Raw genomic sequence first — 22,373 nt, forward strand, 5'->3', positions numbered from 1 at the left:
ATAAATAGCATTAAAAGTCAAAAAGTCTTTCTTTCTTTTCTTCCTTTCTTCTTTCCTCCTTTTTTTCTTCCTTCCTTTTTTCTTCCTTCCTTCCTTTTTTCTTACTTCCTTTTTTCCTTCCTTCCTTTTTTCTTCCTTCCTTTCTTCCTTCCTTCTTTCCTTCCTTCCTTCCTTTTTTCTTCCTTCCTTCCTTTTTTCCTTCCTTCCTTCCTTTTTTTTCTTTCTGTCTTTCTTTCCTTCCTTCCTTTCTTCTTTCTTTCCTTCTTTCTTTCTTTCCTTCTTTCTGTCTTTCTTTCTTTCCTTCTTTCTGTCTTTCTTTCTTTCTTTCTTTCTTTCTTTTCTTCCTTTTTTCTTCCTTCCTTCCTTTCTTCCTTCCTTTTTTCTTCCTTCCTTCCTTTTTTCTTCCTTCCTTTCTTCCTTCCTTCCTTCCTTTTTTTCTTTCTTTCTTTCTTTCTTTTTTCTTTTTTTCTTTCTTTCTTTCTTTCTTTCTGTCTTTCTTTCTTTCTTTCTTTCTTTCTTTCTTTCTTTCTTTCTTTCTTTCTTTCTTTCTTTCTTTCTTTCTTTCTTTCTTTCTTTCTTTCTTTCTTTCTTTCTTACACACCTTTAAAAGTGCCATATCCACACATTTGAATGTTAAATATACATATGTTATGTTTTATTTATTATATTAGTAAAATAATAATAATAATTCCAGCAAGTTTAGACATCTGATCCCCAAAAATTGGTTTACTTTGATCAAATCTTTTGGCTTATGATTGTATAAAAATCTTTAAATATTATCAATAACAATAGAATGTACATGGTGAGAGTTTTTAGGTGGAAGGGGGGCTGTTTGTTGGAATGTGAGTCTCTCTTTGTTTGTGTGTGTGTCAATCAATTTAATTGTCTTTTTTTGTTTATTTTATTCTTGTTTATGTAAAACACTTTGAATTGCAATTGTGTATGAAATGTGCTGTAGACAGTAAATGAACTTCCCTCTCTATTACTCATGAAGGCTGTTTAACGGTGTACTTTATGGTTCTCAGGCTTCTGATCTGGATGGAGAGATCGATCTGTCCTTGTGTTATGATGTGACCGAATTCCCAGTTCAGAGGAACTACGGCTTCCAAATCCTCGTGAGTGGTGCTGCTTTATTGTTGTAGTTGTACCTTACACCTATAATATATCTACATCATTAGTTTATTGCAGACTTTTAAGTCCAGATACACCGAAGTAAGAAAATACAGAACAATTCATTAATGTAAACACCACAACACTACTTAAAAAAAAAATACCATGCAAACATTTTTGACGCGCTTCGAATATCAATAGTGCTTTCAATTCAATCTATTATAACTGAAGTACTCAAATAACACACAAAATTATGTAAGTATTTCCTTGTACATAATGAAGAGGAGGATTATTGTGTACAAATGTTTGATTTGCACCTTTGAGTATTTTCTGCACAAGTAACCAATATTGTCTTGTTTTCAGAAATAATAAGTGAAAATGAAGTTAGTTTTTCCTTTAAACAAACAAAATGATCTGCCAATGGGGAAAGCAAAATAATCCTTTTTCAATGCGAAAGCAAAACAATGAATCAAATTTGAAGAAAACCTGCTACAAAATAAACTGCTGCTAAATCCTTGAGGCATTGAGTATTTATGCTTACAATTAAGCTTTTAATCACAGTAATTATTTCTAAAAAATGATATCATACAGATATGCCTGTTGGGTTCTATGCAAGGCAAGTGTTTTTCACCCACTGATAAACTTATGGTGAAAGATTAATGACTATTTTCAATTTCAAATGGTTATTTTTACAGTAATGTAATTAAAATATAATCAGTTAAATAAACTTATGCAGTAATTTAGTTGTTCAAGCATAAAACAAGATGAAAGACAGCAGGGGAGTGCAGAAACTCCATTAAAAAAACTGTGGTAAATAAAATTTCCATCATTTAAAGACATGACGCTCAGTGCAACTTAACGCAGTTCTTCTGGTCTGCTCTGAGACCCAATTTATATCGTTTATCAGTTAGGCAGTGACTGTCATTGTTTTTTTTACAGAAACCAGATATACATTAAATGGCATGACAGTTTTCAGCATGCACATGAACTGGCTGACTGAAAAGTAAAAGTCCCTGTGCATGTATCCCATTGTAATATATAATTTATTTCACTGCATGTTTGATCAACGAAGACCTTTTTAAAGGTCCCCTAAAGTGCATTTTTGTATTCTATGTTTGATGTAATCTCAAAAACATGAAGGGAGGGTGGGACAACAAGCGAGGGTGTATCTCCTCCCCTTTTTATAAAATCAACCAATAGCGTTTTGCTTCATCACAGCTCTGCCAGTGAGAGTGGTTGAGCTCAAGCGCATCAAATGAGAAGTGTCTTGAAGAGGGCGGGGCATGTCAGATACTTGAGAGCATTTGATTGGTCAAGAGTTGATGAGAAACTGAGGTATAAAGCCATGTGAATAAAACCGTTGATCCATTTAGGCTGAAGTAACAAACTACAAGCTTTACATGTTTATATCAGTTTATATCTTCTAAACGCAAAATTTGTCACTGTTTTGGGCACGCTAGCTTATAGATATCCTAAAAACGAACAATACTAGTGTCTTAACTTTATTTTAGCTTCATGAGACCTTTAAAAAAACTATTAGAAATTTTGAACAATCCTGCATGTATACAGTATTGTAGGTATGTAGTGAAGTAACCATGACCTATACAGCAGACTGCGTCCCGCTGCTTGTCCCTGCGCTCTCGAGGTTTTGATGCTAGGCAAAATATGTCTGGTAGGATTGCAGCGGTATGTTTTCCCACCTAAATAAAGCTCTGGTGATGTTAGCTGTAACCCTAACGCTGCTCCCTGCTAAGCATTGTTTCATCACTAATGTCACCTGATCTGTCAGCAACTGTGACATCATCACTTCCCTCCAAAATAACACGCATGCAGTCTAGCGATGCACGTCAGATGTTTGTTCGGGGCATATTTATCTTTATGTACATCAATGAAAAAGTTTGTTATCGCTTGAAAATGCTCAGTTTTTCTGTGTTGATGATGTTGATTAGTTGTGTTTTTGTTTTATTCTGTAAACTGATAATTATTTTTTCTCGTTTTAATTGAAAAAAAAAAAATATTATTGAGAGCTTATTATTGTATTATTTAAACAACAATAATTAACTATACAATAATTATCTAGACAACACAATACCAGTGTTTTAATGCTGGATTTCAAGATTAAAACATTTGTTATTTGTTTTATTTATTTATAATATAATATATATTATATATATGATATAATATAATACTAAATATAATATAATATAATACAAAATATAATATAATATAATATAATACAAAATATAATATAATATAATATAATATAATACAAAATATAATATAATATAATATAATATAATATAATATAATACAATACAATATAAGCGTCACGGAGTAGCACGATCGCCTCAAGAAGTTTGCTGGTTTGAGTCCCAGCTGGGTCAGTTGGCATTTCTGTGTGGAGTTTGCATGTTCTCCTTGTGTTCGGTGGGTTTCCTTTAGGTGCTCCGGTTTTCCCCACTGTCCAAACACATGCGCTGCAGGGAATTGAATAAGCTAAATTGGCTGTTGTGTATATGCAAGAGTGCATGGGTATTTTCCAGTGTTGGGTTGTGGCTAGAAGGGCATTCGCTGCGTGGCATCCACTGCGTAAATCATATGCTGGACAAGTTGCCGGTTCATTCCACTGTGGCGACCCTTGATTAATAAAAGGACTAAGCAAAAAAGAAAATGAATGAATGAGTAATATGTAATATATAAAAGTTAATTATTAAATGAAAAATGTCTGAAGTCTTTAAAATTGATGCTGTCAAATTCCTACTTCTGAGTTTTGATTGTCTTATTTTAGTTTAAAAAGGTGGCATGTTTATATAGATTTTTAGACGACACAATAACTTTTTACTTTAAAAGAGAAAAACCCTGGTTTTTAATCACAATGTATTGGAACATTGGTTATTCTGACAAATTGTAATTTTCTGCAAAAGAAAATGTTGTAGATTAAACAATATTTTTACTTTAAGGTTTGAAGGAAATGTTATCAGACCTTTATGTGTAGAATAAAACAAATATAAACGGTTTGCTCAAACCCATACCTAATAAATCCAGTATATCCAGAAAATTTTAAGGTAGTTTCTCTTTTTAATTTAATTAAATTAAATTTTATTATTTTTTAAATGTATTTATTTATTTTATAATTATTTTTAATTAATTATTTATTTAAAAATGTTAATTAAATTTAATTAATGCATTTATTTTATTTACTTTTTTCATTTTATTTTGTTTTAATTTTTTTACTTTTCTATTTTAATATTTATTTATTAAAATATGATCTATTTATATAATAATTTAAAAAGCGTTTATTTAATGAAAGATGTTTAAAGTAAACAAGTTAACAAAAGTAAAATGAATGCAGTAAAATTCTCACATTTTTGTTATAATTTATAATTTACAAACACTTAACTAAGCTTGCAAGTTTCATCAGACGGCTCAAAAAATTAATAAAATGACATGAGTGTAATATTTTCCCATGGTAAAGACTTTATAATCTCATGGATAATTTTAATTCAGAATTGATTCATCTCAGTTTTCTCAAAACACTCAAGTTTTTGCACAGCACTTGGGACTTAATACAATAAATGAAAAGTTTGAATGCATAAATGTTAGGTTTCCACGCAGTTGTGTTTTATTAATAAATCTGTTTATATGTACCTGATACTGTGCTCTTCGTGGCGTAAGTGTAGGATTCCCGGTGCTGTTTTTAAAGTTATTTTGGAGATGTCTGAAATAGCAGAAAGCGTTGGCTGTCTCTGTGTACAGACGAACAGCGAGGCGTCAGTGTCAAGAAATGAATAACAACTGTAAATATAACTGCAGCCTGCTATCTTTATGCCTTGGACACAACGTAATGCTAAACTCCTGTCTGAAGCTCGTCTTCCTGTCTTTTCTGACCGCTTGTTGTTCTTGCTTCACTTTTATTCTGGGATGTGATTGGACAATATGTTTTTGGATCTGTTTATTGTGGACTAGTGTTGTTGTGACATGCTCTTGTGAGTTGTCATGACGTGTGAAATTATCAAGTCATTTGAAAACTATTTGTTAGCCTATACATTTTGTATTTTTTTCTGAAATTAATCATTCAATAATACTTAATAAAATAGGTTTATTGCTTATACAAAGTTTTAAAATATTCATTTTATTTGCTGTATATTGGATTATTGTAATACATCTATGTAAATAATATATAAAGCTATTTAAAGTCCTTTACCATATTTAGTATATATATATATATATACTAATATATATATAATATATATATATATATATATATATATATATATATATATATATATATATATATATATATATATATATATATATATATATATATAATTTTATTTATTTATTTATTTAATTTAATTTTATTTATTTATTTATTTATTTATTTTTTGGGGCATCAAATAACAAAAAGGTGCCATCTTTTCAGATATGTTTACATTAATTTTTAGACACAATACCAATGTTTTAACCCTATTTGGTTGGAAACATTTGTTATTCTCCTGTCCCATTTGTTGTTTCAAATGTTGATGGGGAAATAACAAACTCTAACATTAAATTAGTAAGAAATCATTACTAAAATAACACAAATATTGACATTTTACTCAAACCAATACCAAGAGTAATGTATCCAGTCAATATTGATATTTATATGACTTTATATGGGAAAGTAATCTTAATTTATATGAAAATAATATATATTAAATATATTTCTCTAAATATATAATATATCTTTATATTAAAGAAACCATATTAGCTAAATATGCGGCACGGTGGCTCAGTGGTTAGCACTATCACCTCAACAAGAAGGTCCCTGGTTCGAGCCCCGGCTGGGTCAGTTGGCGTTTCCTTGTGGAGTTTGCATGTTCTCCCCGTGTTTGCGTGGGTTTCCCCCACAGTCCAGTAGGTGAATTGAATGAACTAAGTTGGCCGTATGTGTGTGAATGAGTGTGTATGGTGAATAAAGGGACTAAGCTGAAGGAAAATGAATGTATGAATGACAGCTAAAATAAGTTTATTTGTAACTAAACTTCTTTTATGATTTATGTAAATTCTTATATCAGCCTTTGATTGTCTTTGTCCTATCAGAGCAAAGAAGGGGCGTTCACACTGTCTGCTATGACTTCTGGGATACGTCGTAACTGGATTCAAGCCATTCTGAAAAACATGCGGCCCACTGTCGCTCCTGATGTCACACGGTGAGCTTTTAAATTGTATTCTCTTTATTCATTAAGAATAAGAACAACATTCACTTTTCACTTTGTCTGTCAGTGCTATAATCGTGAATATATGCTATTCCTTGACATCAATTCTCATCCTTAAACATAAAGCATCAACTTTTCTTTTGTTAAATGTCAACTTCCCGTTTTCCCTCTCAAGTTTTCTGCCTTCTCCTAAGTCTATTTAACATGAAAGTTCCTCTGTTTCTTTTCTTTTTTTCTTGTTTTAGTATGTTTTTCTCTTTTCCTAGATACTCACCTGTATCACTTTTTTCCTTGTGTTTTTCCTGCTCCGTCCCTCCGGCCACAGGAAAAACGTCTCTCTGAAACTTTCAGTTCTTATGCCCAGGTTGGCGTTTCCTCTTCTTATTCTAACCTGTTTGTTTGTTTGTTTGTTTGTGTATGTATTAGTACTGGGCGATACAATTGGTATTGATATTTATTGACAACACTATTGTCAATATCGATTAAAAAAAAGATTCGGTATGAAGTTTCAAGATGATGTGCGATAGTTTTATTAAAATGTGGCTGCTGAGCGAGCACCTTGGAAGCAGTGCCAATAAGCTTAGGGTGTAAGTTTGTCATTTCTAATGGATGCGCGCATGTGACTCGCACACATTTTCCAGGTGCACCTAGTTGAAAACATCTGAAATTTTCCGCACACCAAGATTCATGTAGAACTAACCAATATGCTTCATGTTTGGTATAAAATATACACATTTTTGTAATAACGGCAGCCTAATTTACCTCAGACAAACACAACACACCCAAACACTGCAGTGCTTTATACTTTTCTCCATACACTTGTCGTCCTCTAAGAAAGCGCTTGATGGTTGCTTAGTTGCAAGAGATGTCAATGGAGCGTGAGTGCAAAGCTCATTGTAAATGTTGAAGGAAACCACGTGCTCGCGCCTGCCACTTCAGGTCAGAAAAGCAACACATGGAAAAATGAGTGCCGTATAGCAGAATGAGGAGATTGTAAATAAAAAGGATGTAAGGATGTCGCCAGAGTGGCTTTTTGGTTTCTTTTCTTGTGCATCCCAGCTACAAGCCCCCCATTTAAAAGGTTGTTTTAGCATAGGGCGTAATGTAGTCATTCAACTTCACTATTTGTAATGATGCAGTATGTATTTAAATAATGATGGTTAGTTCCTTTACCTGAAAGCTCAGATTTGATAATCATAATTTGTTTTGTTTACAGTTCAATTCAATTCATCTTTATTTCTATAACGCTTTTACAATGTAGATCGTTTTAAAGCAGCTTCACAGAGAATATTATAGTAAATTGAAACGGTGTAGTCCAGTTTTCAGAGTTTAAGTTCAGTTCAGCTCAGTTCAGTGTGGTTTAATAATCACTACTGAGAGTCCAAACACTGAGGAGCAAATCCATCGATGTGCAGCTCTACGGGTCCCGAACCATGCAAGCTAGTGGCGACAGCAGCGAGGAAAAAACAACAATTGGCGAAAGTGAAGAATTAAAAGGGTCAGTTGGGCACGACTGTTTCTCCTCTGGCCAAACATCTTGTTCAGAGCTGCAGTCAAGGTGCCGGAGGCTGGAAGCTGGACCTCAGGGAAGACTCGTCTGTCCCAGGAGCATCACAGGAATGAGTCACATATTCCCCACTCCACCAAGACCACCACAGCAGCTGCTCAGGATACGGCCTGGTCCAGGATTATGGAAACCAAGGGATCATCTCGTCGCTTGTTTTGGATCACAATAATGGTGCTGCATAGTCTCCGGGGGCCTCGAAATGAGTATCCCCAGGTGGAACTAGAGCTTAAAGAGAATAATTAGCGAAGCTGATGTTCATAGTGTATATAAACGAGATGCAAAAAAAAACCCTATTCATGCATCTTACCGCTTTGTAATGCATTGAGTGTATGCTTTGGAGTGTATGCTTTGGTTTACAGAGTTTGATGTTCACTGTATCATTATTATTCACACCTTACAGATGTTGATCTACCATAGCTGCACACACTTTTATTCTCTTTTAGTCTCTGTAACTTTTAGTCTCTTTAACACTTTCACTCTTTAACGTTTGTTTTATTATGAAGAGATCAGAAACCAGCTCGAACCAACTACCTTCTTGCTGTGCAGTAATAGCACTACCTACTGCACCACTGCGTCGCCCTGATGTAATACATTCATTCATTTTCTTGTCGGCTTAGTCCCTTTATCAATCTGGGGTCGCCACAGCGGAATGAACGGCCAACCTATCCAGCAAGTTTTTACGCAGCGGATGCCCTTCCAGCCGCAACCCATCTCTGGGAAACATCCACACATGCACACACACATTCATACACTACGGACAATTTAGCCTACCCAATTCACCTGCACCGCATGTCTTTGGACTGTGGGGGGAAACCGGAGCACCCGGAGGAAACCCACACGAACGCAGGGAGAACATGCAAACTCCACACACAAACGCCAACTGAGCCGAGGATCGAACCAGCGACCCAGCTACCTTCTTGCTGTGAGGCGAATGTGCTACCCACTGCACCACTGCGTCGTCCCGATGTAATACATTTGTATTTAAAAAAATTGTATTGTTCTCACATTTCTTTATTCTCAATGTTTAGCAAATGTTTTAGACACATCAAAAAGTGTGTTTATAATGACCACCCAACAAGCTAATCCAGCAAAACATTGTGCTTAAAAAGTCACTGAAATGCAGTATTTAAACCTCATAATTAAACAGAAAATGTGGCAAAAAGGCTGCCTACGAGCCTGCAATTTAACGCTTTATCTAGTTTGACATTCCAGCTGTTTCACACCACATGATAGCCAGTCACAACATGATTAAATGAAGTGTGAGAAGTTCTGCCTGCCTGAAAGGACATTTTGTCAGCTTGTACAGTGTGTACTAGGACAAATCAAATAAGTTCATTGTGGACAGACGACTTGAAAACACTTTTAAAATAATCATAAGTAACATTTATAATTAATAGCGATTTATAAATATGATCCATTCCCTACATTTGACACTTGAAGTCACATGTAGATGCTAGAAAGCAGAATTAAATGTGGTCATGTTCGGCTTTTAATTTGACGTTTGCACCCTGTCAGGGTCTCCATCTTTTTGTAATGATGCTACATCTTTAAATATGATGAAAGAATTGCATTGCATCAGTGGCCATTTTTAGAAAAGCCCCGAGCGGCTCAGACACACATCAGTGTTTACCGACATGTTTGACAGCGGTTGAATGCCGTGGAGTGACCAGATGCTTTTCCTCACCCTACTAACCATTAATCAAGTCATCCTGTCTTCAGTGCTTTGAGTGTGGGTTGTTAGACAGCTGTAGTGCATCCCTCTGCTTTAACACTGTGTGCATGTGATTCATAACACATTTTAAGAGTGGTACTATTATGTTTACAACTACAGTGGCGGAAAGAAGTATTGAACACGTCACCATTTTTCTCTGGAAGCCTATTTCTAAAGCTGCGGTTGACTTGAAATTTTCACCCGATGCTATTAACAACTAAAAAATTTAATATATGCAAAGAAAACAAGACTAATTAGTTTACAAATGAAGTTGTGTGTAATAAAATGAAATGACGCAGGGAAAAAGTATTGAACACATGAAGGAAGGTGTAAAAAGGCAGTGAAAGCTCAGACAGCAGCAGCTGAAATCTTTTAGTTGTTCTTCAGTAACCCTCAGCCCTTCATCAGTGTCAATGAATATCATCTGCTTCAGTCCAACATCTGCATTAGCAAGAGTATGAAGACGAACCCAGCGTGGACATTTCAGCCAGACAATGATCCAAAACACAGCTAAGGACGCTCTCAGATGCTTTCAGAGAAAGAAAATCAAGCTTAAGAATGGCCCAGCCAATCACCTGACTTGAATCCAATAGAAGATACAAAATATAGCTCAGATTTGATAGACGAGAGCCACAGAACCATCCAGATTTTGACACTCTGTTGAAGTCTGTGAGAAACTCGCACCTGAGCAATGTATGAGGCTTCATTCTCCATATGAGAGGCGTCTTAAACAAAGCCTTTTATATAGAGTATCAGACGTATTTTAGTAGTTCAGCTCTTTCTCCTTGTGTCATTTCATTGTTACTACACACAACTCTTTTAGATGATTTATTTATTTTTTATTATGTTTTCATTGTTTGGATTTAAACCAGGGGTGTCCAAACTTGGTCCTGGAGGGCCGGTGTCCTGCTGAGTTTAGCTCCAACTTGTTTCAACTCACCTGCCAGGACGCTTCTAGTATATCTAGCAAGAGCTTGATTAGCTGGTTCAGGCATGTTTGATTAGGGTTTGGGCTAAACTCTCCAGGACACCGGCCCTCCAGGACTGAGTTTGGACACCCCTGGTTTAAACCATTTGGATACAAAAAAAGTCTTCATTTTTGGATAAAGTAACCCTTTAACTATGAGCATTAATATTTCAAATTCGGGCTCCACAATAAATAATTTCAGCATCGATATTGCATGGTGTAGGGGTCTACAATAGTCAGATCGCAGGATGTCAAGCAGTTTCAAGTGGATTTAAATCATTTGGTCGCAAGAAATTATCAAGTTTGCAACTTTCACAAAGATTAATTGGGATTAATTATGTATAGGATGAAGACTATACCATGTTATTTTACATTTGACTATCTATGTAACTAGAGGTGTGAACCTACTGTATACTGGTCTCATGGTTCGGTTTGGTTACGATTATCATGCCTTCGATTCGGTTGAACTCGATATCTCGGTGCATCACGGTGCATTGACGATGCTTTCCATATACAGTGTTATATTTTAGGGGGGAGGCTATAACAAGCTGTCACTCATTCAAACACATACACAAGCATAGACAGCACCAAACAAACAAACAAACACACACACCCACTTAAGCCCTCGCAACAGGGAGAGCTTGCGCAGAGCGGAGCAGAAAAACGAAAAAAAGAAGCACTTTTCCGACGGTCCCTTACTGAGAGCTCCTCTCAGCGCGAGCTCTCTCGGCTAAACACATATTGCGAGGGCTCAAACGGAGCAGTGCTCGTAATTTCGAGTGAAAAAAAAGAAAGACAGCTGTGAAACATAACCAGCTTTGTCTTTTTGTACGAAACACACTTTAGATCTTTTTAGGGTAAGAGGTTTTTGAGTTATTGCCATCTATAATTTAATGTGTGTCAGGAAAATCGAAAACAAAACCAACTGAACCGCGCTCATTTCTGGCGCCCCCCTGGATATACAGCGCCCTTAGCAATTGCCTATGGTGCCTATGCCACGGGCCGGCCCTGAGTTGGCTGAGTGTTGTAAATACCGTCGCTCCCCTCCCTCGCGACAGAGCGCATAGGAGATAAATGGCGTCAGTACATAATAACCAGTTATGATTATTACTGAACCGGTACCGAATTGTCCGCGTCTGCATCGCGGTGCACCGAAGAAACAATTCATTTTGACACCCCTAGATGTAACCCACCGGTCTTACTGCACCCATCCTGTTTTAAGCTGGGATCGATCCGGCAATTCGTTGTATGGGAATCGGTTGCTTTAACAAGGAGGCTAAAGACCATGGCCTCTTGCGTCTTTCACTAGAGAACCTTTTTAGGTCAGAGAAGTGAGGTTTACCTGCATAGCACTTCACTACCTGGCCTCTTTTACACTCCACCCCCTTTAACCTCACTCCCATTCTGGACGAGCCCCCACGTGTAACCCACCGGTTCTACTGCAACCATCCTGTTCTGAGCTAGGATTAAACCGGGAGTCAAATGGGAGTCGGTTGCTCTAACAAGTAGGCTTAAGACCATGGACTCGAGCATCTGTTGCTAGAGCACCTTTAAGGTCAGAGAATTGAGGTTTTCCTGCATAGCACTTTGCTAGCTGGCCTCTGTTACACTGAATTTCTGTACGTCCATACTGTTAGACTCCACCGAAAACCCTAAAGTGCTATTTATTTGTGCTTTATAGATATCTTATTTAATTCTGTAAGTTTTATGCAGATGCCCTCTCAACAAATTATCCTAATCAATGCAAGGTTCTAACTTCTGTCCTTATAGTCTTGTAAAAATATTAATATTGCAATATATATTGCAGAAAAACTAAATATTACAGTCAGTTGTTTCCCAATATCATGCAGCCCTAATTCAAATAGTGATAGAGAATCTTGTTTTTCCTTTTAGTTCCCTTCCGGATGAACGAACCAGATCAAATGTGGAGCAGAGCTTCATCCAACCGCCATCACAGCTCTCCAACAGCTCGATAGTTGAGCCAAAAAGGCCACATGAGGACATCACCGACTCCGCACCTCCTCCAGATCAGCGTAAAAGCAGAGGCCACAAGCGTGAGGGCCGGTCCAAAACCTTCGACTGGTCAGAATTTCGACCAGGACAAGAAAACGAAAGTGGACAACCCTCACTAAAGAGAGCAGATACTTCAGTCATTATCTCATCTTCTCCATCATCCATCGCTTCCTCTCCCATCTCTAGCTCTTCTTCTCATCAGACGTCTTCCTCCATCACGATCATCAGCCATACTGAAAAGTTGCCACAGCATAATGAAGAAGAAGAACAAGTGGTGCAGGAGTATGTACCGCACCATCAGACTGTACCTACAACAATGACCGGTCCAGAGACCCCGTCAAACCCTCATAATGTGCCACAGGAACCGGCAGGAATAGATTTGAACCAGTCCAGAGAAGTGCAGGAGGTCGATGGTCATGGAGTGATCCGCAAAAACTCTGATGTCCAAGTGGAAATTGAACAGAGGTGGCATCAGGTGGAAACGACGCCCCTCAGGGAGGAAAAGCAGGTACCGATCGCTGGTGGCTCACCTAACGTATCAAATGTGTCTGTTGGAGAAAGAGCCTCTCCGCAAGAGAAGACCAGCAAATTGGAAAAAGAGGTAAAGAAACATCTGTGTTTATTTCTTGTAGCAATGTAGCTGACTTTAAAAGCTGACATCTTTTTCCTCCAGGATTCACCACATGAGTTTATCAGCGTATATATATTGAATATATGCAACTCTGTCCCAAGCATACATTCTCTCTCTCTTTCTCTCTCTCTCTCTCTCTCTCTCTCTCTCTCTCTCTCTCTCATATGTATATATATATATATATATATATGTGTGTGTGTGTGTGTGTGTGTGTATATATATATATATATGTGTGTGTGTGTGTGTGTGTATGTATGTATGTATGTATATATATATATATATATATATATATATATATTGAATATAGAATATATGCCCTATATATTGAATATATGCAACTGTGTCCAAAGCATACATTCTCTCTCTCTCTCTCTCTCTCTCTCTCTCTCTCTCTCTCTCTCTCTCTCTCTCTCTCTCTCTCTCTCTCTCTCTCTCTCTCCCTCTATGTATACAGTATTTATAGTTATATATATGTATATTTTTTATATATGTGTGTGTGTGTGTATATACATACATGCATATATATATATATATATATATATATATATATATATATATATATATATATATATATATATATATATATATATATATATATATATATATATCTCTGTTTGACTCGTGCATGAGCAAACAGACAAATATACACACACGTAAGCATGCACACCCTACATCTTTCCATCATGTTTAAATAGCTGTCATACAACAGACGAGCATTTATTTCTAACAATTGATTCATTTTAAAATACGTGACCGCAAGCATTAGGGTTAAACTCTAATTACCCAGTGTTTTCTTAATATTAATTGCAAAGATCAGTGGTTATCAAGTTCAAAAAAATAATTATTAAGATGTGTAAAATTTGTTCATGTTTTTATAGCAAAACAATAAAACAGATGCTGCAAAATTTACCACAAAATTTGTGAAAACGCAATCCTGGAGGGACTGCTTATTTCATTCCTCTCATGTTTTCTGATGTCTCAGTTGGGTCAGGCACAAAAGGAGTTGGCCAGACTCCAGGAGCAGAACAGCATCTTACAAGACCAACTTCAGGATGCACGCGGGAGAGAGCAGAATGCACGGGAAGGATATGTACTTCAGGTACTCAAACAGAACTAAACCTAAGCAAATTCTGTAATTAATATTGTAATAATAACTCTTGCTTTTTTAAAATAATTTGGGGTGCTAATGAAACTCTCAGCATGTGTGGTACTAACTGATCTGCGATGTCTTTCTTTTCCTGGGCTCTGATTGGGTTTTGGTTAAAATTCTTGTAACCAAACCACAGGTTTGCTAAATATAACAAATGTGAACGTTTGACCAGCTTTCCACTGTGCTTTTCTGTGTCTTGTTCTTTTTATCTGTTGTCCTCATTTCTTTGCATGGTGATTCCTATGGCTCGCATTGTGCTTTTCATTTTCCTTTAGTCTCTTCGTTATAATGTGGTCTAGTGTTACTCAATCTTTTTCTCCTTTTTTCCATCTTTTTGAACAATGTCTATTGTATCGTCCGTTAACACAAGGTTGCATTTCATGGTTGCATTTTTATAGTTTCTTTAGAGCACTCATTTTCTTTTAAATTGTGTTGTTCACGTTTCCCCTCATTTTTGAGCACCATTTCTCCATCTTTGATGTCATCTTAGAAAAGCACAGTGGAAAGCTTGAGTAAGTATGTAACTTCAGAAACATTCACAGCCCAGAAGATGTTATACATCGTGAATGATATGTGGCCATAAAAAAAGAAGACTTCCTTTTACTAATTTCATTTTCCCTTTTAATCTCTTAAAGAATGACTCGACTATAGCAAAGCCTTCATCTGATGCTCCCGTGTCTACCACGGTTCATAAAGCACCATGGCAGCGCCTAAGCAAACTAAACCAGGATCTAAAGTCTGAGCTGGAGTCTCAGCGGCGGAAGCAAGATAAGGCCAAACATCAAGTTAGCAGCTTGCGTCGTAGCTACAGTGAAGCAAAAGATATAATAGGGCACCATGAGGCTGAAATCGAGGCCTTGGAAGAAAAGCTAACGGCTGCCATGGCAGAGATTGTAGTGAGTGAGCAGGCTGTAGCACGAATGCGCAGTGATCTGAAAATTGAACGCGTTCGTTGTCAAGAGCGTGAGGAAGAATGGACACGAAATGAGACAACATTACGGTCCCAGCTACAAGATAGTGAAGAACGTCTTCGGCAAGTGGAGGCCAGTTTGCTTGAGAAGAATCAAGAGCTGAGGCAGCTGGAGCAGCAGCAAGCTTTACAAAGGGACCAGCACAGAGAGATGCAGAGGTTACAGGAGAGACTCGCTGAGGCTACAGGGCGTCTGATTTCCATGGAGGAGTCTCAGACTATGAGGGAGGAAAGGGAGAGAAAAGAGCACCGGAGTCTGGAGGAGAAACATGAGCGGGAACGACAAGGGCTGACTCGAAGGTTGGCAGAATCTGAAGAAAGGAGACAAGAAATAGAAGAGCAATTGCAGGAGGCTCAAGAACAGGTGGAGGCACTGCTGAGGGGCAGCAGTGGGATGGAAACTGTGGGATTGAGGGAGCAAGTGCATCGTCTTCAGCAGGAGTTGGAGACACAGACTGATATGGTGGAAATGCTGCGAGAAAGTGTGAGAAGGCTGGAGGAGGAACGTGACCAGCTTACTTGCCGCTGTCAGGAACTCCTCAATCAGATTGCAGAGGCTGACAGAGAGGTTGGAAAGCAACAGGCATGTTTAACAACGGTGGAAACAGACTTTCACTCCCTTGAGACCTCATATGAGCATGTATCTGAGGAATTTGCTAGGATAAGTCATGTGCTACAAGAGAAAGAAGAGGAAGTGAGGCAGACAAAGGAAATGTATGAGCATCTTATCAGACAAAAGGAGCAGGACTTGAGTGAAGCCCTCATCAAGATGGCTGCCTTAGGCAGTAGTTTAGAAGAAACAGAACTTTGCTTGCAGCAAAAAGAAGAACTTCTTTCTAAAATGGAGCGTGACTATCCAGGACTGGTAGAGTCCCGAAAAGCAGAACAGGAGCTGCAGGCAAAACTGGTAGTTGCAGAGGATCGAATCGCTGAGCTGGAGGAACACCTCAATGCCCTGCGACTGGGATATGCAGATCTCAGAATGCGACGTTGTCGCTCTCAGGAAGACATGCTTGAGAGTTTAAAGGAGATTGAACATGAAGTTTCCCTATCCTCAAGTACATCCCAGCTTCTTGCTAGAAGCAGTTCAGAGACTGAAATGTCATTAGTAAAGCGACAGAGGATTCGCTTTTCCACTATCCAGTGCCAAACCTACCACCGGTCCCAGGGAGCAGACAAGTTTCAGACAGAAAACACATCTTTGGATCTTACACAAGATCTGAGTCTAGACCACATGCATGACCTGAGCCTGACTCAAGATATTAGTGTAGTCAGTGACAATTCATTTCAGCAATGCAGAGATCCTGAAAAGTTCATCTCCATCATACATGCTCTTGAAACCAAGCTGTTAGCCACTGAGGAGAAACTCCGGCACCTTACGGATAAGATACGGGACCAGCCCAATCTTTCAGCGGTGCAGGAACATCTCAGTACTAGAGCTACCATGGAGGACTGGACAACTAAAACCTGTGATGACTTGCCAATGGATGAACCCAGCCAGAAGCACCTAAACAAGACTGTCAGTGAACATGACAGTGGTGAATATGAGAAGGCATTGGCACTGGTAGAGTCTTGCACTGAAAGAGTCAGAGAGATTCTCAGTAATCAGAATGAGACCAGTTCTGCTGAATCTCTGATTTGTACACTTGCAGAAGTAGAGAAAAGGCTGGTTTGTGCAACTGCATTCCTAAGGAAAGGCCACACATTATATGAGTCGTGCCACGTATTTGATGCACCAGATGTGCAGTCAATGAAGGGAAGTATTAAGCTGTTTGCCAGAACATTGTGTTTTGAGGCTGAAGTTCTGGAGAAGATGGGGTTCTCTTTGCAGGACTTGAACTCTGATATTATGGCAGCCCTGAACTCCATTCACAAGGAGGCTGAAAACATCAAGAAGAGCTGTGATGGCTGTCTCTCAGTTGTCTATGCTGATTTGCTTACAAGGAAACTTCTGCTAGAAACCATGTTCATGTCAGAGATAGACAAACTTGAGACAGGAAATCTAGCGAATAGTGGTTTTTCACAGGATGCCATTAAGAGTGCATGCATTAGTGCTGAGCTTGCATATTCACTTCAGAACCTAACAACGAATTTCCAGGAAAGATTTGATGAGCTTCAAAAGGACTTGATTCAGGCTAACAAGACCTTGAAACAAAGGGACTTTGCTCTGAAAGATGCTGTTAGTGCATCAAAGCATTCATGCATTGAAAGCATCCCCCAAAGTACGACCGATCATCTTGTTGGTGATGATGCCCCTCCTGAACTTGTTCCCTATATGGAGCAGATTGAGATGGAGGAAGCTCAGAGTTTAGCTGCGGAGATTGTTCGTAGACATTTAACAGGTGGCATGCTATCCCACAGTGCTGAATCAGAATCACATCTCCAAATGGGCTGGGAAAATCTTATTGCTGAGCTGAAGAAGCAAGCCAAAGCTCTTCGCAATATTTCTCAGGAAATTGAGAAGATCTGCGAGACGGGAGAAATGAATTCCCTCTCCAGACTTGCTGAGGCAATCCAATTAAGCTCATACCGCAGCGACTCCAGCTCTGTTTGTATGCGAGAGGCTTTAATGCAAGTTCAGGTCGCCTATGTTTCTTGCAGGTTGAGAGCGGGCCACACAAGGGAACTTTCCCTGTGCCAGGAGACCAGCCGCAACATGTCAGCGCTCGTCCAGGAACATGCAGAGAGTGTTGCTGCCATACAAAAGCACTACCAGAGCTGCTTAGAGAAAGAGCATCTTAGCTTCACAGGCACCATCAGTTCCTTGCAGGAGGAGAATGACATGCTACGAGGGGAGCTATCCTATAAGCTCAGAGAGCTGCAAGAGCAACGGCAGAACCTGTCCCAGCTGGAAGAAGCATTTCATAGGGAGAAAGAAGAGCTGAAGTGCAAACATGCAGATGAATTTGGAAGGGCAGAGCAGGAGCAGATGACCAGAGAGCTTGAACTAATGGACCGTGCTGCCAGTAGCCAACGCAAACTGGAGACCCTGCTGATAGAAATGGAAGATTCAGAGCTAAAGCATAAGGAACAAGTCCAAAAACTCCAGCTTGAATTTCAGGGTAGGATCCAGGAGCTGGAGCACGCCAATAGAGAGGAGCTCTGCAAGCTGAAGAAAAGCTACAGTCAGACCATCTGCTTTCTGGAGAATAAAGGTGAGGCCGATGCGTGTCCAATGGAGGAAGGCGAAGGATCTGATTCGGTAACATGCAAGGAGTCCCTGCTCCGAGTCCGGGAGCTGGAAATGCAGTTGAGCAACATGAGAGAGGAGCTAGAACAGAAACCACTGGATGGAGATCTGACCAGCCTGAGGGAAAAGTACCAGCGAGACTTGGACAGTCTCAAGGTTTTACTTTTGATTTTTCAGATTTAGCGTCACACCCATTTACCTCCATTGCCCCATCTTTGTAGCACCCTCAATAGCTTGTTGCTGTTAGTTTGGGTTGCAGTGGGTTTATTGCATTTGTTTAAACAAGTATTCAAAATGATTTACTAACCTGGACCATTATAAATTGTATATGTCAACTGGATAAAAAGAGTGCCACTGCAATCCTGTAGCCTCATGACCATAATGCTTTCCTATATTTCCTGCACTGTAGTGCCCATTAGCAGCACTTGGAATCACACAAAATAGTGCACCTACTTTACCACAAATTACTTTCACTGAGGATTCCCCTGTTCAAAGCACCTTGTGTTTTTATAGTCTTAGCATTGTAGTCTTTTGTGCTTTAATGTGTGAGTGCATGCATTTGCTTTAGTTAATCGCTATTAATCACTCTGCTTTCCTTCCACTCCTTTACGCTGTCATCTGTCATTACAAGCGAATGTTTAAATGACAAAAAAAGGTCATTTTAATCATTCTTTTTGTCACTTTTGTTCCATAAGTATGTGAACAGCTTAGTTGGCTTAAGATTGTTTGAGAGGAGGGCTGGGTAACCATTGGTTTTCTGATCGTTTTTAATGAATGACATTAGATGAATATAATCCCAAGATCAGTCATTCGCTTTATGTCATTTTAGTAAATGCATGAACAGAATATTAAAAAGCTAAATATGTACAGTAGACTTTTTGTGTGGAACCTTTAACCCTTTATATGGCACTCATTGACATACTCGTTGGAAAAACCCTGGAGTTGACTGGGGGTTATTCCAAGACTGTACGACTTATCAATTTAAACTTGTAACTGATATCATAATCAATGTCAAGTTAGTATACTTTGTATGCTTTTTCACCCAATAAAAGGGTTAATGCATTTTTTTTATATGCATATACCTTTACTGCATTTTAACCTGTGTTCCTAATTCCTAAATTAGTCACTGAATTGAATCTGAATCAAACATCATTATGAATCCAAACCAAATCATAGGACTCCAATGAAGATACCCAGCCCTAGTAGAGAGCCTGCTAAGATAGACATTGTGTTTAATTTTGTTTGTAATCGTTTTTGTAATTGTTTAATGCGGATCATAGGCCACATGCGAGCGTGGATTTGCCGCCATGGAGGAGACGCATCAGAAAGTGATTGAAGACATCCAGAGGCAGCATCAGCGGGAGATCCAGAAACTTCTAGAGGAGAAGGAAAGACTGCTGGAGGAGGAAACAAACGCCACTATTGCTGGTAAAGAATCATCGTAGATAGGTTTTTTGGTTGTTGACATCTGACTGTGATTTACAATAATTATTATTTAATTCTTCCTGCATTATTTCTAGCTGCCTGACATTTAATTTGACTGCATATTCATTCATTCATTCATTTTTTTTGTCAGCTTAGTCCCTTTATTAATCCGGGGTCGCCACAGCGGAATTAACCATCAATTTATCCAGCAAGTTTTTACGCAGCGGATGCCCTTCCAGCCGCAACCCATTTCTGGGAATCATCCACACACACATTCACACACACTCATACACTACGGACAATTTAGCCTACCCAATTCACCTGTACCGCATGTCTTTGGACTGTGGGGGAATCCGGAGCACCCGGAGGAAACCCACGCGAACGCAGGGAGAACATGCAAACTCCACACAGAAATGCCAACTGAGCCAAGTTTCGAACCAGCGACCTTCTTGCTGTGAGGCGACAGCACTACCTACTGCGCCACTGCCTCGCCTTGACTGCATATTTTGTAAATAACAGATTAAAAGCAAGGTATATAGCTTCTGCTTCTAATGGGTGTGCATTCACATCACAACAAGGCATATTTTGATGGCACGTTGATTTTGGAGTCATGAAAGTTTATATACATTACATCCTACAAGTTTTCAACACCATTATTATCATGGAAGCAACATGAGAGAAATGCTGAAGTAACTGCTGATAAGAGACAAGTCTGATGTGGCACAAAAACAGCAGAGCTTTTATTATGCCACAGACCACCACTTTCTGTTGTCATGGTCAGGTGGAGTAGAAGCAGCAATGTTTTTATCAGGCTAAATGCATTTTAGCCTTCAGTTATGATGCTGGATGCTGGAATTCGGTACTTATCGATGCTGAAGTTTTAAAAACATCCATTTCCTGCCAACATTTGAGCGTTGTTAAATGCGTTCTTAAACGGTGGTGAATTGCCTTTGTGTTCAACAGAAATTACTGTGATTGGCCGTTAAGGTTATCAGTTTACCTAACTCACTGCTGTTTACTGAGTGTAGGGTCCAGCCAGATAGTCCAATGACGGTGTCTACTAGGGGTGTCAATCGATCAAAATTTATGCTCAATTTCGATTATCGAATCAAAAAATAGAATCGTCGATGCTGCCACGCCCCCATGTCACGTCAGCTTGGCTTGCCAAGCGGGAAAAAACATGCTTGTTGAAGTGCTTGTTGAACTGCAGAAGCAGGAGACCCATCGACAGAGCTTAAACCCTCTCCTCTTTCAATGAAGTCGCCGGTGTGTAAGCATTTTTTATTTCCAGTGAGTTATGTTGACAACGTTCGTGTTGTCGACAAAAAAAACACAGTTTTGCAAGCTCTGCTATGTACGTATTAGGGTTCGTCCGATAGACAACACCGGCATCGCGATCCTCCGCCCGCCCCCGTTGCAAATCCGCTCGCGAAAAGTACACACTCAGGCCCTGTTTACACTGTCTTTGTTTTTAAATGGCATTTTAGAACCACAACGATTTGACATCCACAGTAGCGTGTAGCATTTCTGAGCAGCCCTCCTTCCTCTCGACCTCTGACACACACACACACACAGACGCACACACACAGCCATGGGCTCGAGACAGTGGGTTCAGGCAGTCAGAGGATCAGTAGACTGCTTCAATCTTTCACTCACTTGTACTTAGTCATTTTAGCGAACACCTCAGATACTGTTGGCTGGTTCCTGTTGGCTGTGCGTCTTTTTTACCAACGCCATTATAAGGACGCAGATCACTGCCTATTCACGAGTCCCGCAGAAAAAGTGATTGACAGGTGGTAATTATGTGTGTATCTTGCCTTTATTCATTTACTGTATGATTTGATTATGGGTAAAACAAAGACCATGCAGGTCAGGTAGTTTAAACGGTAGGCTACAAATAATTAAGTGGTCATTAATTAATTAATTATTCATAATCAAAAATCAAATCGAATCGTGCCTTCAGAATCGAAAATGTAATCGAATCGAGGATTTGGAAGATCGTGACACCCTTAGTGTCTACTGGTGGATGAAGGTTCATGGCATGTTCGTTCTTTCCAGTGCACAATGTGGATTTACTTTAAATGTTACTCATATCTGACTCCAATTTTAGTATGTGATGGTTTAGAATATTAATATATTCATCCTCGTTTTATCTGACTCCATTTATAAAACATTGATAAGATTATTTAGTTTCTTTTGATATTATTTTAGATTATGATTGAATATTCTCTTAGATTCATTATTGTATGTTATTCCCGTTCATTCGGATTCCTAGAACATCCTGAGTCTTGTACCAGCAGAGTGTACAATTTCTTAAGCACAAGCATGTCAGTCTTGGTCACTAAACAGTGGCGATTGACCGCTATCCTAAAAAGGCAGAACCCTACTTACTCAGATTAGGATATTTTTATGCGGTCCCCATAGATCTGCTACCTCCTAAA

At 38.7% G+C, this 22,373-nt stretch overlaps 1 protein-coding gene across 40 annotated transcripts in view; it reads left to right on the forward strand.

Annotated features, from left to right (window-relative positions):
* si:ch73-103b11.2 overlaps positions 1-22,373 on the forward strand; it is a 109,196-nt gene that overhangs the window by 71,119 nt on the left and 15,704 nt on the right. For 11 of the 40 annotated variants that reach the window (XM_005162902.5, XM_009297658.4, XM_068217285.1 and 8 more), the window contains 7 exons: positions 1,026-1,115; positions 6,193-6,302; positions 6,634-6,672; positions 12,447-13,167; positions 14,180-14,296; positions 14,983-18,663; positions 19,788-19,935. In XM_005162902.5, coding sequence (XP_005162959.1) covers positions 1,026-1,115; positions 6,193-6,302; positions 6,634-6,672; positions 12,447-13,167; positions 14,180-14,296; positions 14,983-18,663; positions 19,788-19,935 — 4,906 coding nt within the window. The remainder of the gene's footprint in view (positions 1-1,025; positions 1,116-6,192; positions 6,303-6,633; positions 6,673-12,446; positions 13,168-14,179; positions 14,297-14,982; positions 18,664-19,787; positions 19,936-22,373) is intronic. The other 29 variants (XM_073941147.1, XM_073941148.1, XM_073941149.1 and 26 more) reach the window with 3 other exon arrangements.

This window comes from Danio rerio, chromosome 24 (genome assembly GCF_049306965.1).
Source record: "Danio rerio strain Tuebingen ecotype United States chromosome 24, GRCz12tu, whole genome shotgun sequence".
In the NCBI taxonomy this organism is placed as follows: Eukaryota; Metazoa; Chordata; class Actinopteri; order Cypriniformes; family Danionidae; genus Danio; species Danio rerio.